We start from the raw sequence: 17,784 nt of genomic DNA, 5'->3' as shown, positions 1-17,784 counted from the left end.
TTCAGAATACTTTTGAGGGGGGTTGCCACCTGTTTGAAAAGTTGAATTTACATCGATTGTACGGAAGTTATGTGAAATAGTTATATTGGTGTCAAAAGAAAAATGTGTAAGGCAGCTTTGGTTTGATAGTATGAAACTAAATTAACCTTCATGCGAAGATGGGAGAATATACTACCGTATAATTGGTCAAACATGTTCAGTAGCTTTCTAAGCCCCAAGAAGGTCCTGTAAGCCAACTCTCTAAGCCTTCTTATAGACACGCAATACCTGCTTGTAATTATGCCATTCACACTCGCAGCTCACTCGTTTTGTTTAACTGCAAACAAATTTCCGCAGTGAGTCCTGCAACCAATAGCAGCAACATTTACTACAAAACTTTTCTTTCGATTTAGCACAATAACGTAGTCTTACAAATAGGGAAAGTCGTGTAAATAGGGAAGAGGCATTTTAGCAAGTTTTGGATATTTTTCTTTGTTTAAAAAAATGCTTATTATTTTTTATGAAAATATAGCTTACAATCTAAACAAAAACTCGTAAATCAAAATTTCAAAATCTGTAGAATATTTATAAAAATTCGACAATTATAAAAATCTAACAAATATTCACCAAAATTTTAAACTTTTCAATTAGACTTTTTTGAACATGCAGCTTTGTACACATTAAATTTTAGTATAATAAAGGGCTAGTTTCAAGTAGCTGGGACTTACCGTTGATTTTTGGCAATTTTTTGTGCACGCATTTTCTTCCCTACAAAGTAGGGGTTTGGAAATGCGTTTGTTGTATGGAGAAAATAAGCACCACCTTCCACAAAAAAAAAAAAAATTCAAAAATCAACGATAGACCCAGCTACTTAAAAATTATACTTTATTGTACTAAAATTGCATGGGCTACAAAGCTGCATGCTCAGAGTACCTCTAAGAAGTCTAATTAAAATGCTCAACTTAAAATATTAATGAACCTTTATCGAATTTTTGTTAATTTTTGTACAAAGCTTGAAATTTTAACTTACATGATTTTTGTTAGATAACGAGCCACACTTTCATAAAAAATAACAAACATTAAATAAACGAAAGTCAAATAGATAAAAAAAAATTGCTAAAATGTCTCTTCCTTATTTATATTCTCGCCACGTGCATAACGAATTCTGAATATGTTGACGGTTAGAGCCCCTTAATAAAAAAAATAACTATACTCACATATAACGAATTATTTAAAAAAATTTGCATTTTTCGTTGTATCGGTATTTTAGTGTGCTATAAGTATAAAGGACCTATAGATACAACTAAGCATTTGTCAAACTTCATCAACTTCGTTATATCGAAGTTTCACTGTGGAGGAGAATGCGAGTATTATACCACTATTTGCTTAAATTTTGATTTATGTGCACAGGTTAGCCAGCGGTGTACCTTTTGCCAATTTAAAACAGATTGTAAATTTCAGTGTGACTACTCGGCTTTGCGTAGTTACGCTTTTTTTTTTGTTGACTTAATGATTTTATTAATACAACTATTCTTTTAAGCTTTAAATCTCATAAAATTCAATATTAAGTTAATTAATCACAGTTGGAAAAACGAAAACCCAAACTGAATTAGCGTTGGCGTCAGTTTTTTGCCAGACTCAAATAAACTAAACAACTCATAACTTTAACATATTAATATTGAAATTAAATTTGAATTCATTATATCAAATTTTAACCATAGAAAAAAATCGACGCTTTAGCAGAAAAGATTTAAGCAGCGAACGCGTGTGGGCGCACAGAACATAATTTGCTGCTTAATTGGCATTAAATTGTGCGTAAACGTTTGCGATTTGATTAATTGTGGGTAGTTCAAAGTTCTATAGAAAGTAAATGCATTCAGTGGCACGTACATACATATGTTTGGTAAATTTTATCTGCAAACTTCTAACAAAACAACCTATATCGAGTCTGATTTTTTTAAGTTCAAATAAGTTGCTTATTCAGGCGACAAAAATATAACTGAATATGTACGTACAATATGAGTATGCGCTAATTAAATAAAGCCATTCCGTGTGACCTTGGCGGTGCTAAATGTTATTGATTTGTGGCTGTAAATGAAATTTAATGAGTAAATACTTAAAACTGGTTTAAATGGTTTAAATTCAGATAAAAAAGTTTGTATTTGGACATGCACATGTAAGCTAAAAATTATGAGGAATTAAATTTTAGAATTGTTTAGTTTGTTTTGGCAAATATTTATGCTGCGTCATGCTGCATAATTATTTAAACATAAGCGATTATTTCAATTAATTGTTTTACAAATTAGTAACGACTGTAGTTTTATCTTTTTGCATGCTAAAATTTACTTCAGAAACGTTCTTACTTTGGTAAGAGAAAAGAAACCAGGGCTTATTTTGCTAATCGAGTTCGTTGCTTAAGTCTTTTGTTCAAGGCTTCGGTAGCAGCGAGAGTGAGTGTTTGCTTTTTGTTTTGATTGACATATGAATGCTGGCGATATGTACATATATTTATGTATTATTTGTAATTACGCATTTGAAATATATTTAATGTACGCAATAAGAAGTAATTATAAAAAAAATTATCAAGCAATTCTAACAGCCGGTTTCAGCAGCAATTTAAATGGAAAATGAGTTTTTATTTTCTGTCAGTTTCAATATGAAATTTAAATAATTACAATAATTTTCACTTAAATTGCTTTCGTGAAATTATCTTTAAGTAACTGACTTTAAAAAACCATTCTAAGCCTAATAAATATTTACAGGTAAATGAACTGCCGGGCAATGATTATCCGCGAAAGCTATATTGAATAACGCACATTTGTATTTATATACATATATTAGAGTGGTCCTTAAAATAGTAACATCATGGGGCACCCATTTTTTTATACATACGTAAAAAATTAAGACATCTACGAAAATTTTATAAGTAAAAGGGGTTAAAAAAATTAAATTTTTTAAATCGCAAAAATTCGGCAAAAAAAGTTCAGTTTGGTCAGCTATAACTCAGCGAGTATAAGAATAAGTTTCAATAAAAAATTTCAAATCAAAATTTTTTCGAATTCGTGTCATTAAAAATTAATTTTTTTTTCAAGCCTTGGTGGCGACCCCTATAACTGTTTTTAAAACTTTGAAATTCACGGGTATATCTTTATTTAGTAAGTTGAACAAAATTTAGATGTTGAAATTTTTAAATGACCACCCTGTAGGTATACCTATACATATGTATGATTGCTATGGAGAAATTTTGCGTGAACAATATGTAGTCTGTCCAATAATACTACATGAAAGCATGATGCATGCGCCCTTAAATATGCGATAGTTCTCGTATACATACATGATTTAAAATTAGCTACTAAGTCCAATACTTTTAAAGCCAGTCTCTTTATCAAAAGTGTCTTAAACAGAATGAATTTTATGTGGCTTGTGTAAAGAAGTGTTTAACAGAATCTGACCGAACGTTCGGCTTCGGCTTCGTTTTGCCGATTAATCGCCAATATTTTAATATTCGCCTAAATATTCGGCTTCGGCAAAAAAAGATGAGGTACGCCAATATTTTCTTAAATATATCGGAATTTGAAATTGAAATTAAAGAAAAGTGAAAAGACTTACTGCTTCCTCGAGCAGCTGATATTTTTCATCGGCTTCGGCTTCCGTAATCGTTGGGACTCTAGTCTTTAGCGCCACAGTGAAGACTTTCCTTTTCGAATAACTTGTCATTCAATTTCGTTTGAGGACAATAGTTGACGCCATAATTTAATTAAGGCGTTTGGTAATGCATCGATTTTCCCAACTCAAACATATCACGAACGCTTTTGCAGGAAATGTGCTCATCTTTTAGAGTTTACATGTGTATGTATGTATGTTTATATAGTCATACTTACCAATTTGCATATCACTTCAATGCGCCAACTATATTTATGTACATACATATGTATTTTTTTAATTCTTTTTAATACGTTTTTTTTTGTGGTCAGTTTTCAATACTTTTTACATACTTACTGTTCATAAATATAAATGACTGATTTGTTTTGTTTTTTGTTCCCATAATTTTCTACACATTAGCAGACAATAACACGCCAGCTTAGATGTAAGATGCTTGCAAAATTAATCTGAGAACATATTGACAGGGGTCAATTCTAAAAACTTGAACTGTCGCAAAAATAAGCTTATTAATTTATTTTCAAAGGAAAACGGAAAACATGTAAGGTTGAGAGATACATATAGATTTTTTAACATACATACATATGTACATATATACATAAAGTATGTATTGTATATTTAAAGAGCAAAAAAATACAAAAATAAAGAAAAAAGTCAATCAATGGAACGTGTCAAGCCCATGAAATTAAACTTTTAAGTACATATATTTTATATTTAAATAGAGTGGAATGTAGGCAGGCAGGACTTTTACCAAAATAAAAGTTTGCCATCAAATGGTTTCCAGGCCGACGCTGGCTGCTTCAAAATTAATAGCAACATTTAATGAAGGGTGGCCAGGACCAATATATAGGTAAAAAGGAAACGCCCCTTTACTCGCCTAAGTGACTGACCGATGTGAGAAAAGCAAATAGATAGGCTTAAAGCAGAAAATTGCCTCCGAAGTCAACCGACTGATCGTTAGCTATTAAAATTCGGCTTCGAATTAAGCTATTAAAATTCGGCATTTTCACGTGTGTATGTATGTACGTATGTATGTACATATAAAGTGTTGGACATATCATTTTGGGCTGAATTTCCAATTTGCCACTTATGTTTATTTATGAATTTTTAAAATGTTTCTATTGAAATACAATTCGTTCCCTAACAAATACCATATAAACCTAAGCTTAAAATTTTGTAGAAATTTCACACTTTTTTCCCAGAAGTGTTAAAATTTTTTTACGCATTTGCTTGCATGTAACGAATAAATAAACACAATTTATTTTTATATGGAAAATACTTAAAAACCAACGGTAATTTTTAGCCACTTGAAAATTGCAGATTATTAAACTAAATGCAATGTTGAATCGGCTATAAAACTGTATATTCAAAAAATGTTATCACTGCTAAGAAAAAAATTTTGAAATTTGAATGAAAAATTGGTGATTTTTTTCAGTGTTCTTCGAATTTGTAAGCTTAGGTTTACTATGTGTGGTATTTGTAAGGGAATGTATTTTATTTGAAAAATCTTAAAATTCAATCAAAAAGTTTCGTCCAAAATGATATACAGCGTGGCGACGAATAACTGTCATCCAGTTTTTTTTAATAAATATTTTATTGTTAATTTTGTACTCCTTTTACTTTAATTTAACTAATTCCTTAGTTTTTTAAATTTTAACCTTTATTTGGTTTTACCAGTGCCATGCAGGATTCTATAAAGTACATACAGTGGTGGTCAAAAATGGATGAATGGTGTTTCGTTTTTAATAATTGCAATGTTTTTCAAGCAAAACAAAAAACAAAATATTTTTGTAACGCAAATAATTTCATTATATAGTTTAATGTTTTTTAAATCTGCACCCAAAAAAAATTTTCATTCGGAAACTTACTTTCAAAGAAAAATAAAAATTTCCAAAACACTGCAAAAGTTTTCAATTGTTGATTTAAACAAAAAAAAAAAATGGAATTTTGCAACAAAATTTACACAGTGTACTTTTCGACTACAAAATTCGGCGCTGCCTGAATACCTTTGAAAAATATTAGGCTTGGTAAATTCGGGGCCTTACCCGTATACATTTAACAGGATTATAAAATTTTAGTAAGATTAGTCCAAGTTTTGAGCAGCTAAAAAATCGCATTGATTTTTAATAATCTTCTTTGCTGCAGGCTTTTTCGGTTTTTTTTTCATATAAAAAGCGAAATTTAGGAAAACTGGCGTTGACTTTTTCATTTTTTCGCAAAAGGTCTCGCGCATATTCTTCCACAAAAAACGCATGTTTATATGAAAAAAAGTTCAAAACGCCTTCAAAAAAAAAATAAAAAATTATTAAAAAACAATCCGATTTTTTAGGCGCTCAAAACTTTCACTCATTTAACTAAAATTTTATAATCCTGTTAACTGCATACGCAAAAATTTTGAAAAAATTCTGCTTAAACAGCTCGAAATTTAGATACAAATTTGAAGATTTATTATAAATTCTGTATAAAGTTTGAAAATGTGATTCAGTGTCTCAATTCAGAGCTAGTAAGGCAGTTTGCTTGTTGAACATTAAGCAAATGTTTTTCGAAAATGAGCCTCTTTCAAAAAACTCCCGCACACAATTTTTTTATTAAATAAAGATCTGCTTGGAAAAAGGTATGAAAATTTCCTGAAGGTACTTATTTTGTCGAATTTCGGCCTAAATTTACCAACTATCAGTTCTCCCATCCTTATTACATTTAGTATGTAAAAAGATTCCCTGGAGATATTTTCAATTTTCATTTTTAAGCAATTTATAGAAGTTTTGTTGATTAATTAGTCAAATTTGAATATTATCTTTTAATTATTTTTAGCTTTACATAAGCGCATTAGAAACACAATAAAGCGTGCATTTTTTATTTTCATCTTTTCATACTTTACTTGCGATTTCACTTTGTTTTCCTCACCGCTACACTCAATGTGCAATGTTGTAATGTCAAAAATGTGAGGTCAACAACTAACTCATTTGTTAATCGAATTGCGCTATGACTTTATTAATTGAGGATACGCTGACTTCGATTAATAACAGATCATCATTACTTATATTTCGATTAACTTTGCAATACACAAAGCCACTCCTAAGTGCTAAGCCATGTGCATTAAAATATGTTTTTATGACTTTAAGCTTATTTGATTTAATTGTAAATTCGTTTTACAACTTCCGACAATATCGCGGCCGCTTAACACTTCATTTATCAATAGCAATGCTTGTGTGAAAATAATTTCAAACACGAAATTTGAAGTAAATATCATCAAAGATAAAACAAAACAATTCTTTTGTAGGAAATTTTTTTAAGGACTTTCCTTTGCAAAGAGTGTACTTAGTATATTTTCTATTCAACAACTCAGCTAAATCATTCGCGTGATTGATGTATTGAACGTAATTGATAATAACAAAAGGTGCGAATAATTTAGTAACAATAATTCGCCAATTACAATACCCACTGAGAATGTGTTTTGCGTGAGTTGGTTGCCCTTTTCTTGCTGCATTTAACGCCAATTTTCGCTGGCTGGTATAAAAGTGCAATTGTCATGCGTCATCTGGCCACCTTAGCATGCGCTACTTGCCTTATTCATGCTCAGTAAAGTTCAAAGTTCTACAATCTTCGGGAAAAGTTTTGTTGCAAATTTTATTTTTTTTTTATTTTTATAAATTCAATAATTACGCACAAGTAATTCTTGCTCCCAAGAAAGCATTCATCTTATACATGTTATTAATTCATAACTTGATTTGTTGACAAAATTTTAATCATTTTGATTTTCATTGTTTTTTTTTTGCTTCAACTTTGCCGTTTTTATGTCACTTGCTATTGTGCAAAGGAATTTCAAAAAAAAAAAAATAAGAAAATGTTTTTAAAATGATTAATAGTAATTGTGACCAATGATAAGGCCCCTTAGAATTAAAAAAAAGGTGGGCAACTAAATATAATTTTTATAAAAAGCAGTAAATTCTTGGAAACAAAACTTTGTTTACAAAATTTTATACATATAGGCAACAGCATATATAAAAAATGAATTATAAAACTTTTAATTAGATTTTTTTAAACCAAATTTTTTCAAATATACTTATTTTTTTTGTTTAAAACATAAATGTTAACCTTTCCAAAAAATGCAAAAAATTGTGTATAAAGGGTGGCTCTCATTTTTTTATACTGATTTTTTTCCCTGTAACCAAAGATAATTGTTATAAAAAATAAATTTTTAATTAAATTTTTTGAAATCAAATTTTTTTGCAAAAGCAGACACACTGAATTAAAAAATATAAGAGTTTGTATATTCAAGTGTGATTTTTTTTGTATAACAAAAATAGTTCTTATAGAAAATTAAAATTTTATTAAAATTTTTGGAATTAATTTTTTTAAGCAGAAAATACAAAAGTTTGTATATAAAGACATTAGGGTGGAGTTTATTTTTTGTCCGTATAACCAAATATAATTTTTACTAAAAAATTATTTTTAAACTTTTAATGAAGTTCTTTAACTAAATATTTTGAATTATATTTAAAAAAATTTACACTTTTCATTCAAATTTTTGGATGCAATTTCTTTGCAAAAGTAGAAAATACAAAAATTTTTATACAAGGACATTAAGGTGGCTCCAATTTTTCGAGTCAAGTTTTTTTCTATATACCCAAGGATAATTTTCATAAAAAGTAAATTTTTAAACTTTTCTTTCGATTTTTTTATTTAATACTTGGACTTATGTTTAAAGAGACATTTTTCTTAACAGCTCAAACAAAAAATTTAAACGTTTTAAATTTAAGACGGCATAATAATGTTGTTTTGGCGTTTACACTTACGCTAAGTATTTGGCCGAGCTTTTACTCCAATTTGCGTTGTATGTCTTGCTGTTGTTACACTAACGGAGGGACGTACAGTTTTACGTCGCCTCCGTACGGCAATGGATTTCATGAGCAGTTTTTTCAAGGCTGAAATAAACTCGGAGGTTTGCCATTGCCTGCCGCGGTTTACAAACTCCGTTTTGTATAATATTTTTTGATATGTTGCTTTGAACAGGGATCCAGACTTCGTCCAAAATATTTTATAAGCTCCATGTTTAATAAAATTAAAAAAAAAATAGCTAAACGAAATTTAAAAATTTTTTCTTTTCGAAAAAACAAGTAAAGAAATAAAAATTATTAAATTGCAAAAAGATTTTTATATTTGAAAAATAAAATAAAAAAAGGTTTTTTTATTTCGCACATTTTGAAGAAATTAGTATACAACTCTCTTTAACATACGCATACTCAACGAAATAAATAAAAAGCCATTCGCAGAAACATTTCCTGAGTTTTTAAGTGAAATAATTTAACTATTCACATTAAACAAGCATGGATTTTATGATAATTGCATGAGTAATGGTAATAATAGTTATTTAGCCGCAAAACAAGGCTTTTCTTGTAGGCATTGAACTCATAAATTAAGAGAACGACAGTTTAAAAAACAAATGTATGTATGTATGTACATATACAGTCAACGTCAAAAATATGAATACCCGGACGTTTTGACGATTTTCTTCTTTTATATTTTCCATACCATTTTTTTTTATTTTGTTATAAAAATATAATTCATACTACTGCAAAAACCAGCAGAACCGATTTTTTCAATTTCATATAGAACTCGGAAAAATTCAAGAAATACCAAAAGATTTCCATCAAAATTTTTAATTCGATTTCTTAGAAAAATTGTGAGGCGCAACTTTTAAGCCTCTAAAATTACCGTTGATTTTTGAGATTTTTTTTGTCAAGGGTGTTTCGCATTTTCTTCCATATAACGCATGAACAAGATCTATTTTTATGTGTAAGAAAATGCGCAAAACCCTCGACAAAAAAATAGACTTGAGGGTAGTTAGACTTGAAACTTCTACCTCATAATACTAAAATTTAATGCGCTACAAAACTGCATACCCAGAATTTTTCTAAGAAATGGACTTGAAAAGTTAAAAATTTTGATGATAATTTTTTGGTAGTTCTTGAATTTTCGCGAGTTCTATATGACTATACTATATTTTTATAAAAAAATAAAAAAAAATGTGTGTGGAAAATATAAATAAAGAAACGTCGGGGTATTCATATTTTTGACGCTGACCGTATATGTACATATAGAAATTGTTGAAATTAATATTAAATGCCGTGTAATGATTAACTGAGTGACTCAATTTGATTTAATTTTTTCCTTTTGATTTTGTTCTTTTCTGCTCTTTGCATTAATTAGCTTTTTTTTGATAAATTTACAATCGATATTAAACATATTCCGTTGTGCCTAATCAATAAGTTTGAATATTCAATATTTATTTGTATGTACACATGTACAACTAAATGATCGTTTTGGGGCAATTGTTTTGTTGTCGCCATATAAATTAAATGTATAACAATGCGTAATATCGGTTAATAGGTTTATTGCACTTTTCGTTTATTTGGAATAACACACGCGCCAATCATTGCTCAAATAATAATTTGTGTATGTGTGTTGGCATGTACATACATATGTATGTATATAAGCAATCAAAGTTTGTGCCTTAAGTCTTTTAATTGCAATGAGAGAAAGGAAAAATTGCTTAGATATTTTAAGAAAAGGAAGTGAAATGCAAAGATATTAACCATATAAAAAGTATGTAAGTGTACTTAGCACTTTCGTGGCGTTGATGTCGATATCGATTTGTCGATATTTTATTTCATCGGTATTTTATTTTGATATCGCTATCAGGAAGAAAAAGAAGACTACTTACATATTTTTCGATACACTTTACTCGGGTATTATCGATATATTCAGGCAGGTTCTGCAATTCACTTCGAGTGAATTTCACTAAAATTCGCTTTGAATTCAAATTGGCAGGTGTTGATTATTCGCACTCGTATTTGCATTCCAGAGTAAATCGAAATTGAAGCCAGGCAGAAAAACATAAGAGAGGATATGCATTGCGACATTAACCCTCTAATGCCGTATGATGCCTTAAGGCACTTTTACAAAAATTGTTCGAAATCGTTTTCTCTTATAAATAAATCACAAGCGCAATCTTATACGAGGACGCTTATTCTCAAAACTCATGCTCGCTATTTAAAAAAAAAACCTCATCATAAGACCTTGTCTAGACCTAAGGCCATAATGAATTCCAACAGTTTCAGAGGTGGCAGAGAGTCACCTTTCGTTGCCTGGCCCAAGCTTTCCAAATATATTTTTCTTCTAGCCATTGTGTCCCATTCTAGGGGATGCAGTGGAATTACTTCAGTGGAGAGCATAGCCCTCGTACCGTGTACTCCTGCTCCTATACATTCGTCCGTCTTCGAAACCCCCAGTGAGGCGGAAATATGCTTGCTAGAACAGCCAAGTTCCATGGTGCTCAGGGGCCTAGTTAGGTCTTTAATCTTTTCTCAAACATTGTTCACTTGGATGGTCATCTCTTTTGAATTGGATGAAGGCAATCTTTTAGAGCCAAGGATTTAACTGCGGTCTTTAGCTGTATTATTTTACTTTCTATGCACTCGTCAGTTTATACATAGTCTACAAAAGCTTCATACTTTCAGAGAATAAAACATACATATTTCTCATTCCATTGTTTATATATTTATCCATTTCCTCATAACAGCATTGTGGTATAAATTTCTTATTGAGTAGTATCGCATATTTTCCGGAATTAATCTTCTCTCTATTGTGTGATTTTGTTAACAACTAAGCTGCGTTACTGTTACATACATGGTACATAGTAAATGAAGTAATTAGCAAACTGAGCACTTAAAATACAAATGAAAAACAGTTCCAAAAAATTGTATGCATGTGAATCGATATTTCCGACTAAGCACCGCTTAATCACTGCCTTCGCCATCATCTGTAGCTTCTACTTCTTCGTCGTCCTCTTCATCGCTACCACCACTCGCAGAAGCCTCACTTTCTTCATCGCTGTCCTCCTTTTTCTTCTTTTTCTTATCATCTTTAACTGATTTATCGGCCTAAGGAAGATCAATGTTAAGTAGTCGAACTAAGCTTTTTATTTCTTCTAAAATGACTATTACTTACGGATTTGCTCTTTTTCTTCTCTGGCTCTGAGTCAGCCGCGCCCGATTCATCTTTCTTATCTTCATTATCAGAAGATGATTCATCATCGGAAATGTATTCTTTACTTTTGAAACCACCTGTACTGGCTGGTGATTTCTTTGTTGGCGATTCCTTCTTTCGTTTCTTCGTTGCACCTGCCGACTTGCTGCCACTCTCCTCGCTGGCTGTGGGCTTGTAATCCTTCATCTCGTCTTGATAGCGCTGCTTATCCTTGGCAGCCAGTTCCTCCCATTTGGATTTGTCTTTCATCTCCTTCCACATTTCACCGGCCTTCTTTGCAATCTCAGTTACCTTGATGCCTGGATTATCTTTTTTGATTTGCTCGCGAGTTTCATTTAGCCACAACATAAAGGCTGTTGTGGCGCGTTTAGGTTTGTTGGCATCTTTTTTGGTCTTAGAAGTTTTTTTCTGCAAAAAATAAATAATTTATAATTGTTACAGAGACTAAGACCCTTCGCAATTAGCTAGAAATCTCGCACTCACCACACGCTCCTTACGCTCCTTCTTTTCCTTCTTCTCTTTTTTTGCTTTCTTCTTCTTTTCAGCGCCTGAGTCACTACCACCACCACCGCCGCCTCCACCACTCGCGTCCGAATCATCGCTATCGCTCTGCACATTGCTGTCGTACTCTTCGGCCACATCTGATTCTGCTTCATTTGGCTTGAAGTCCTCATCTGTTGACTCTTCATCAGATCCTTCATCATCGTCCGATTCCTTTTCGCGAGCCTCGGCTTTCACACGTGCCAAATAAACGTCGGGTTCATTCTCGTTATCCGAATCACCAAAGTCCACATCATTGTAACCAGAACCACCTTTATCCTTGCCAATATTGCTGACGCGCAATTTCTTCTGTTGTATGTAGTCAAAAAGTTTGGCGTACTCCTCCTTTTCGATGGAGCTGAATGTGTTCACTGTGCCGTTTTTCAATGTTATTTCAAAATCAAAACTGCGAGTGGAACCGCCGCTACGCGCAAAGTTCACTGATGCTACTTCTTCAAAACGTATATGCAAGGGCGGCTTATGGATGTAGATAAAACCCCGCTCAAGAGGATAGAGATAACCAGCGGCGGCTTTGAACGAACAGCCGATAGCAGCAGTACCAGAATGTCTGCAAGCAATGAATACATATATGAGGGAGAATTTATTTTAGTGCTCCATCTGAATGTAAAGCAGTGGATTGTCACTTCTTTTCATATATATAATAATAATAATATTTTAGAATTGAGTCAAGAGTTAAAGTAGTTCTTATTTTATATACAGTGTTTTTGATAAAAAAAAAAAAATTCATGCACTTTTATAACAATATACAGTTCTTCCTATAACACAAACCATAAAAATTAAAGGGTCACACTTTATTCAAAATAAAAGAAAATTCAACAAATTTCAAAAACTTTTTAATCAGAATTTTTAGAAACTTTTCAGAAACTTCTATTTATGTATGATAAATTGCGCGTGTCCAGTTTCATTCATTTATCATGAAAAACATTGTATATATTATATTAGAATAGAACAAGGTGTATGCTAACTTTTCACTCTGACTGTAGATAACTTACCCAATAAAATTGCCAGGGCCTGTGATTTTACGCCCAATTAGCACCTTCATAACTTTACCCATAACTTCATACAACGGTCCAGAGAGTTCTTTTTCGATTTTTCCTTCATACTTTTCCTTCAACTCTTCGTCGGTGAACGGCAACTCTATTGAAGTCTCTTCTTCTGGACCAAATAGCAGCACTAAGAAGTGATAACGCGTCTGACCTTGTTTAATTGGTGGATCCAACGAAAGCACGAGAAACATTTGCCTGTTATCTTTATGTGGTAATAAAAAGAGGCGCAGCACCGAATCCATTGGTATTTTGTAATCAAAAGTTTTACCGTGCAATTGAAAGAAGGTTGAGAAAATCTTGATATCGTAGCGACCACGCGGTGTAAGGCAGTGTATTTCACGGAAGATAGCAATAGCATCGCCAGAGGCCGATATAACCGAGGCCTTGCTCATTACATTGTTCTGGAAACTCTCCACTGGATCTTCATCAGCCGACTCTACAGCTGGTATGTGGAAACGCATTTCCAACAAACCGACTGGTGCGTCATCGCTCTGATGAAACTCCAATGTTACCTCATTTTTACCCGTCATACATTGAGACACGTGTTGCAGTGGTATTTCAAAGATAGTCTTGCTATCCTTGTCAAAACTGAGCGCTGAGCCAAGGAAACGTGCCGTACCCCAATTCCAACCTTTGACACACAACTCCTTTTCCACCATATCCTGATTGTAGGTTTTCTTCAAGAATTTACCCAATTTCTCGTGCTCCGAATCGCGAAAGCCACAGAAGCGATGCAGTGTGCCATTTTTTGTGAATATACGCAAACCCCAATTACCAACAAATTTTTGCGAATTTATGAGCTCTATATCTTCGGCTGCGATTTGCTCTACTTTGCCAGTTTTGTTATTTTTGAAAATAATATGCTGATCAGTGAGCTTCAAGCGACCGGGTGTCTGTAAAATTGAGGCAGGTGTGAAAGAAAAGAAAATGCGAGCGGCAATGATCGAACTTACCAACACGCCACGCACTTCGGCGGTAATGTCGCTATATTCCAGTACATCCGCCATAGCTTGGAGCTTCCCAAATTGTTGCACTTGATGATTTTAATAGTTGCTTGGTGAGGAAAATCACAAATTAACAAAGGAAACTAATCTGAAAAAGTTCGCAAGAAATGCAATCAACGACGCTGTACAAATAATTCGGCGCCTTTTGACAGCAGCAAGAAGAAGTAACAAAAGAGTCACAATAGCGAAAGTGTCAAAATGGAACTCGGCGTTGGAGCTGCCAGAAAAAATAACCAAAAGTTAAGCTGGAAAATTAAATAAATTAAATACTTTAAAACACTTTATGCACTAATGACCCTAACTTGAAAGGAAAAATTAAATTTCTTGGAATAGTTACAAATTTTCTAGCTCTGATATTAAAAAAAAAATTTTATTATATAGCAGGCAGGCAGCACTCATGCAGCCGCTTGGTAAACGTCAAAAATCAAAAAAAGGAGGCTGGATTTCGCTTTTGTTTGCAATTTCTGGATTTTCTATAAAAATATATATAAATATTTAAATGGATAGCGTAAGTATATATTATTATTGTAGTATGGCTTAGAATAACCATTCAATCTGTGTATAAACCACCACAGGAGTTACGTAGCAAAGTAGAGTCATGCTGCCGCACGGCTGAGGACTTCACAAAACTATACTACACATCGTTTGATAAGCGACGCCATGTAAGCACACGAATTATTTGAATTAATTGGCTCCAAGCATTAATTTTCCCCTTTAACTTCCAGCAAATGGGTCGCTTGTACCTGGATAATGGCTTACTTGTGTGGAATGGCAATGGCTCGAGTGGCAAAGACAACATACAAAAGTACCTAATTGAACTGCCCACTTCGGAACATACAATAACCAATCTAGATGCTCAACCAATTATCGATGAAGCGGTTGGTGGTCAACTGACTTATATGATTCAGGCAGGCGGTACTGTTCGCTACCATGATGAAGGTGTTAGACCATTCCAACAAACATTCATCATTACTGCACAGGAAGATAAATGGAAAATTGCTAGCGATTGCTATCGACTACAAGACGGACTGGCGCGTGCGGAAGCTTAAGTGGTTTAAGTTCATTTGTATACATATGTAAGTTTCCAAGGAAAAAGCAGAAAAGAGTACGACAAAAATACGTTGGTCACTCGCAATATTTATTTTCGTACTAAACCACAATTTACATGCTAACGCACACCTCGCGCAAACTTAATTACTCCTCCTTGGCTTTCTTGGCATCTGGCTCCCCACTGGAATCTGTAAATATCGGTTTTGGCTGAGTCTTTTTGTATGCCGGCGCTATCCAATAAGGATTCTCCTCCGCTTCTTTAGCATATTTCAAAATCGCCTCACGGGGATCTTGGTCGTCATCAACGCGCTTGCTTAAGCCCAAATTCCTTATGACATATGAGGAGAGTGTGCCACCTGAGCTAGCTACACGGCCGCCTTGACCGCTGGTGATTGGCAAATCTGGACGCCGCGATTTCACCGGATCTAGGCGCTCTTTCTCCATCTTCTTGCGTGATGACTTCGATTTTTCCTGCCTAAACATTGGTAAAGCATGTGGTGTGATGATCTGTGAAACACCAATCATTTCCGTGTGCTTCTTTTTGCGGTGCGTCTTCACAACGCACAATTTGGCGCCACGTGAACTGAGTAGTTCATCGTAGTAGCACTTGATGACACCATTACCACAACCGACAAATATCTGATTCAACTTCGGATGCCATAGTGCTTTTATAACATGTGAGTCGGTGACACTGATACGTTTCACTTCTTCAAACGTTTGTGTGCTATAGAAATGCAGTTGTGCCTCCTTGGCACCTTTGGGTAAAGACTCGCCAGTCACCAGCATTTTATCATCTGGACTGAAGCAACAGTCGGTGGTGTCATAACGTGAAAACAGATCAGTCCATGCATGCAGGGGCTCTTTGAACTTTCGCAAATCCCACAGCTTCATGGTCTCATCATTGGAACGTGTTGCCAGTTGAGTGCCCATGTAGGAGAATTGAATTGAGCTAATTTCGGCATCTTTTTGATGCGCACCACGCAAGCAGTGTGTCGTATTAACGAACATTTTGCGTGTGTCCCACATCTGCAGAGAACCGTCAACGCAGCCAGCGGCTATTAATGTGGCGTCGCGGTTAAATGCACATGCCGATGCGTTGGTACGCAAGCCGCCCTGTGCGCGGGTTTTGATTACGGTCTTCTGCTCTTTCGACTTCAGTCCATGCCAAACACGAAGCGTGCCATCGAGTGCGGCGGTAAGAAATTCCTCCCGTGTGTAAGGATGCCAACAACCAGAGGTAAGTTGTGCTGTGTGGCCCTTGGTGCGCGACATATCGCTTATATATTGATCACCTTTGACACATTCCATTTTTTCGAACCCATCACGATCGAGTATTTTCGCTTGAGAGTTACCAGACACTACGAGTATCATATCGCCTGTAACGGAGTAATGAAGTGCGCGTAAAGTATGATTCTCACAGGGTTGTATGGTTCGAAAACTGCGCATGGCCGAGTCCATGCCAGCAAAATCCCAAAAGCACATATCGTAATCGATAGAGCCGGAAACAAGGCGTGCGCCTGCAGGATCGCCGGCTAGAGCGAGCACAGCACGTGAACCGTGCTTCATTTGCACTTCATGTGTATTCGGTATTTTGCGCTCCAAGTGGTTGTCGTCATCATCATCTTCGTCGTCCTCATCGGTGTCGTCATCGTCACCATCATCACTATCTGCGTTAGTTTTCTTAGTCTTGGCAATTGCCGAGTTCTTTGCCTCCCTCTCAGAACCCACTGCGTCGGTAGGTAAGGGGCCAAATATTGGTTCTTCATCGGAATCATCCTCACCCGCTTCTCTTCGTTCATCATTATCAGTGCGCGATGGTTTTGGTGGCGCTACTTCACGTGCTTTAGCAATTTGTTCCTATAATATACAAGAACTGGTAACCTTTACTCCAACAGTTTGGGTACTTTTCCCTTTTTGCTTCTTACTCACGTTTATATCGAAAACTTTTGCGGTTTTACGCCCAAACCCGCTTATGCCCATAACTTCTTTGAGATGTTGGCTTTCCATATCATCTGTTACCTCTTCTACCTGTCGAATAAGCTGCTCTTTACCCATTTTCTTGAAACCTCCTACCATTGCTTTGGTCACCGAAGTCGAGGCTTCATCCCCAGTCGCTGTCACCATTTTTACTGGTTCAGCCGGCTTGTTGGGATTAAGATTTATTTTCCCGAAGGAAATTTTGCTGCGATTCATTTTTGGTGCACGTTTAAACACAAATCTATCATTTGTTATTGATTATTTTCGCCAATTCGTTCGGTAGAATAGAAATGCTTTGTGTTGTTGGTAGAGTAAACTCAATTTGCCGAAACAGCTGTTTTTTGGCATTCCGCATAAATTGTGAATGGTTGTGTTCACTGATAGGTATATTAACCCTTAAAGGTACATACAAAGTAAGTTCTGCAATTCACTTCCGAGTGAATGTCAACCAAATTCAA

The 17,784-nt window shown here is 34.2% G+C and overlaps 3 protein-coding genes across 3 annotated transcripts; 1 reads left to right on the top strand and 2 right to left on the bottom strand.

Annotated features, from left to right (window-relative positions):
• Positions 1–11,176: 11,176 nt before the first annotated feature.
• LOC118744522 (FACT complex subunit Ssrp1) lies at positions 11,177–14,468 on the bottom strand. The gene is made up of 5 exons (XM_036477579.1): positions 14,249–14,468; positions 13,242–14,188; positions 12,172–12,796; positions 11,650–12,096; positions 11,177–11,582 (listed from the first exon to the last, which is right to left on the bottom strand). Exons 1-5 carry the CDS (start codon positions 14,300–14,302, stop codon positions 11,439–11,441), a joined length of 2,217 nt encoding a protein of 738 aa, XP_036333472.1. The 5' UTR covers positions 14,303–14,468; the 3' UTR covers positions 11,177–11,438.
• Positions 14,469–14,672: 204 nt separating this feature from the next.
• LOC118744525 (NTF2-related export protein) lies at positions 14,673–15,473 on the top strand. Its single transcript, XM_036477581.1, has 3 exons — positions 14,673–14,807; positions 14,875–14,961; positions 15,025–15,473. Exons 1-3 carry the CDS (start codon positions 14,799–14,801, stop codon positions 15,346–15,348), a joined length of 420 nt encoding a protein of 139 aa, XP_036333474.1. The 5' UTR covers positions 14,673–14,798; the 3' UTR covers positions 15,349–15,473.
• On the bottom strand, positions 15,417–17,671 carry LOC118744524 (gastrulation defective protein 1 homolog). Its single transcript, XM_036477580.1, has 2 exons — positions 17,279–17,671; positions 15,417–17,206 (listed from the first exon to the last, which is right to left on the bottom strand). The coding sequence occupies exons 1-2, from the start codon at positions 17,540–17,542 to the stop codon at positions 15,494–15,496; spliced, it is 1,977 nt and encodes a 658-aa protein (XP_036333473.1). The 5' UTR covers positions 17,543–17,671; the 3' UTR covers positions 15,417–15,493.
• Positions 17,672–17,784: the final 113 nt, after the last annotated feature.

The sequence above is a fragment of the Rhagoletis pomonella genome, unplaced genomic scaffold (assembly GCF_013731165.1).
Source record: "Rhagoletis pomonella isolate Grant_MI unplaced genomic scaffold, Rhpom_1.0 Rhpom_scaffold_00008, whole genome shotgun sequence".
NCBI classification, from domain to species: Eukaryota; Metazoa; Arthropoda; class Insecta; order Diptera; family Tephritidae; genus Rhagoletis; species Rhagoletis pomonella.
Note: the sequence above shows the minus strand (reverse complement) of the source record. Positions and strands in the feature narration are given on the sequence as shown.